Raw genomic sequence first — 3,763 nt, forward strand, 5'->3', positions numbered from 1 at the left:
CACCCTGGGCTACAAAGTGAGTTCAAGGCCACCCTGAACTGCATAGCGAGACCCTGTCTCAAGAAGACAAAGGCCAAGGGTGTAGCTTAGTACAAAGACCCTGGATTCAACCATCAAATACCACAAAAAATATGTATATATATTTTGAGAACCAAACCCCAGTTTGTGTGTTATATATATTAGAAATTAAAATCAAGAAATTTTATAAATACTACTAACTTTTAAAAGTAATGATAATCCATTTAATGTTAACATAAGTAGCATATTTTATGAAAAATGACTTTTTCCAAAGAAAAGTTAGTGCTAGGAGTAGGCCCTCTGCTTCTGCATTCTGTCTGTTGCAGTATCACACATCATGCAGATTCTGGAAAGTTCCTCTGTGCACCTGTGAGAGAGTGAAGTAACAAAGGCAAATAATATCCTAGTAGTGGTTTGAAAGTAATTTTGATTCCATGGCCTGCAGACCATTTGGGAATCATTGGTCTAGCCAATCCTTAATGCCCAATGGTTGTTACTGTTTTACATCGAAATCTTTATAACTAGTGAATACTAATATTAGTGATGTATAGGCCAAAGCTTCAGAGACTTCCTATTATGTACTTTCCTGAAGGGTTCCAAATAAAAATACACTTCAGATGAAGCAAAAGAAACAATAGTGTCTTCCTAATAAATAGTAGTATTACATAAAAGAATTCTTTGGGTTAAAAGCCTCAAATCTTGCTTTCGGGAATTTGTAATATGTTTGTGAATACATTACTATAAAACTCTCATTTATTTTTTTCCAGAGACAGTACCACCACCCCCCCCAGTAATAGAGCTTAGTAGAGAAAATACTAATTAGATATTTACTCTGAAACCACAGACAGAATTGGTGTAGGGCTCTGATAGCCCATCTATTCTATGGAGGAAGTGTGGTCCTTTGTTAATCAGCTCGGGCTTCAGGGCTGACGGGTCAGTCTTCATACACCTATTGAAGAGCCTTAACCTAAAACATATATTACTGTGGAATTCTTAGATACAAGATCATCTAAAGGGGATTTGAGAAGTGCATTGGGGCTGTAAAGTCCAAAAGCACAAGCAGTATGATATAACTTGCGCTAGTCATCTTAACAAAAATATATCTCATATAGTTCACAACTCAGTAAAATATAGTTTATATTAGCTATACATGTACTCTGCAAATGTATGACCTCCAATTAGATCACTTTTCTTTCCTTTTTCTTTTGCTGGGGGGCGTAGACCATGGGGAACTCATACGCGGGGCAACTGAAGTCTGCTCGATTTGAGGAAGCTCTCCACAACTCCATAGAAGCCTCTCTCAGATGCAGTAGTGTGGTTCCACGGCCAGTTTTTTCGCAGCTCTACTTGGACCCTGACCAGCATCCTTTTCCATCTGCAGGTAAGTTCCTCATTCCCACACACACCTCTAGACTTCTTAAAACAATTTTTTTTAAAAATGTTTAAGAGCAGAATATATTTATTGAGGGAAAGAAAGCTTCTGTCTGAGAGAGGGACGAGGGACAGAAGGGAACCCGAGTGGGTTGCCCTCTTCTAGACTTTTTAAAAGGAGTGGGTCCAGGTATGGCAGTGTGTGCCTATAATCCCAGTTACTTGGGAGGCTGAAGCAGGAGGGCTGCAAATTTGAGATCATCTTGGGCAACCTAGACAGTATCTTTAAAAATAGAAAAGGCTAGGGGTACAGCTCAGTGGTAGAGCCCCCATGGGTTCAGTACCCAGTACCGCCAAAACAAAAACAAAAACAAAAAAAACAGAATTCCAAATCTTGGGAGCACTGAAATAAACTGGCTAAGTATTCAAAAATACTGATCTCCTTTTCTTCAAATATATCTTTCAGCTGGGTGTGGTGGCGCGCGCCCGTAAGTCCCAGCTACTTGGGAGGCTGAGGTGGGAGGATCACTTGAGTCCAGGAGTTCTGGGCTGTGGTGCACTATGCAGATTGGGTCCATACTAAGTTCAGCATCACTATGGTGACCTCCTGGGAGCGGGGGACCACCAGGTTGCCTAAGGAGGGGTGAACCGGCCGAGGTCAGAAACGGAGCAGGTCAAAACTCCGGTGCTGATCAAATATATCTTTCAGAACTATGAATTTTCCTTACGATTTTTCCATAAGCATCTTGTTATTGAATTCTGTGTTTACTCAGATGTCAAACCCAAAGTGGAAGATCTGGATAAAGATTTGGTACACCGCTACACGCAAAATGACAGCTTGGACTTTTCTAACAATCTGACAGTTAATGAAATGGAAGACGATGATGATGAAGAAGAAATGTCCGATTCCAACAGCCCACCAATTCCCTATTCACAGAAACCTGCCCCAGAAGGCTCTTGCACTACAGACGGTGGGTTTTGGTTTCACTTTCTTCTCGCTGTTTCCCCTCCCGTATTGTCTAGTCCGTGTCCAGGCATTCCGTGTGGTGTTCCAGGGTGGACACCAGGAATTACGGAAAGGAATAAGGAGTGCTTATGTCCTGACTCCCATCTTGTTCTATGACTTCACAGCAGGTTTCTACAAGAAAGAAAAGTGCTCTGGCCCCATCTTACAGATGGCAAGACTGAGATTCACAGTTGAAGACTCCTCTGAAAGGGTCTCTGCAAATGCAAGTCCAGACACAGGCCAGGGTTTCTCCAGCACTCTGCATACTGTCAGCAAGAGTGCTGCTGTCTTAGGAACTTCTTTAGCATTCTTTCTTCTTCCTCTTTCTCCTTCACCTCCTAAATATAATAGAGATATGAGGTGACTTATATTTTACCTTTTACATTTATTTTGAACACTCGCCAGTGTAGACACAAAGAAATAGAAATCTTTTGTAAATGTAACAATTTCTATAGAGGATAAAAATATAAATAGCTGGAAATCTCATTTTATTTATTTGTGTCAACCACCTCTTCCACCAAGGTTTTAACCAAATATTTTTAATAAGAAAAGCTTGGTCCCTCACAGTTTTTTAGTATTTCATAGTTCTGATTCCACCTTAAATTCCACTTTCTTCCCTTGATTTTGCTGCTGTTTCCCGACCATCAGACTAATTAGTGCGTGGATTTCACTTTATCCACGTTGGCCAGAGTGTAATGTTTCCACCCAGACTGAGGGACCTGGGATGTTGGAAGTGAATGAAAATTTTGATTAGGAAAGAAAAGAGACGATGATGCGCAATGAAAACACAGACACCTGTTGTTTAACAACCAAGTTAGGGTCCCATGATGGGTTGTTCATGAACCGGTTGCTAAATGAGGAATTGTGTAGAATATGTTCGTTATAATATTCAGAACAAAGAAATGGTCAAAGGCAACTTCAGTTTGATGACTTCGCTTTTATTTGCATAATTCTTAACATGCAGTACTGTAATGTGTAACAAAACAGGAAGCTACAGTACTTTATAGTACAATCAGCAAGAATTATAAACAAGGTATATTACACAAAAAAAGATACCTTGAGGCTCCATAAACAAGAGGTACAGAACTGAACCCCAAAAAATAAAAAGATTAAAAGTCTGAGTGGCAGATCATACATATGCCTGAATAGTGCACCTCTGTCCTAAGTCCGAACAGTCATTAAACAGGCAGGTCCTTAAACAAGTAACGTCTGGATTAGATATCACATTATCAAAATAGTTCAATGCAAATGATTTGTTTTCCTAAGAACACATGGCCTCCAACAGCCTTTAAAGGAAAATACAGCAGCCGCCATCCAGTCATCACATCAGCTGGGTTCAGGCGATACTGATCCCTCCCAGGTCAGAAA

General features: G+C 40.3%; 1 protein-coding gene across 1 annotated transcript in view; it reads left to right on the top strand.

Annotated features, from left to right (window-relative positions):
• Nucleotides 1-3,763, top strand: part of Greb1l (growth regulation by estrogen in breast cancer-like) — a 339,057-nt gene that overhangs the window by 237,049 nt on the left and 98,245 nt on the right. Inside the window, exons 6-7 of the mRNA XM_013503842.1 lie at nt 1,240-1,399; nt 2,163-2,360. Of these exons, the coding sequence (XP_013359296.1) occupies nt 1,243-1,399; nt 2,163-2,360 (355 nt within the window). The 5' untranslated portion in view covers nt 1,240-1,242. The remainder of the gene's footprint in view (nt 1-1,239; nt 1,400-2,162; nt 2,361-3,763) is intronic.

The sequence above is a fragment of the Chinchilla lanigera genome, unplaced genomic scaffold (genome assembly GCF_000276665.1).
Source record: "Chinchilla lanigera isolate Chin_1 unplaced genomic scaffold, ChiLan1.0 scaffold00001, whole genome shotgun sequence".
NCBI lineage: Eukaryota > Metazoa > Chordata > Mammalia > Rodentia > Chinchillidae > Chinchilla > Chinchilla lanigera.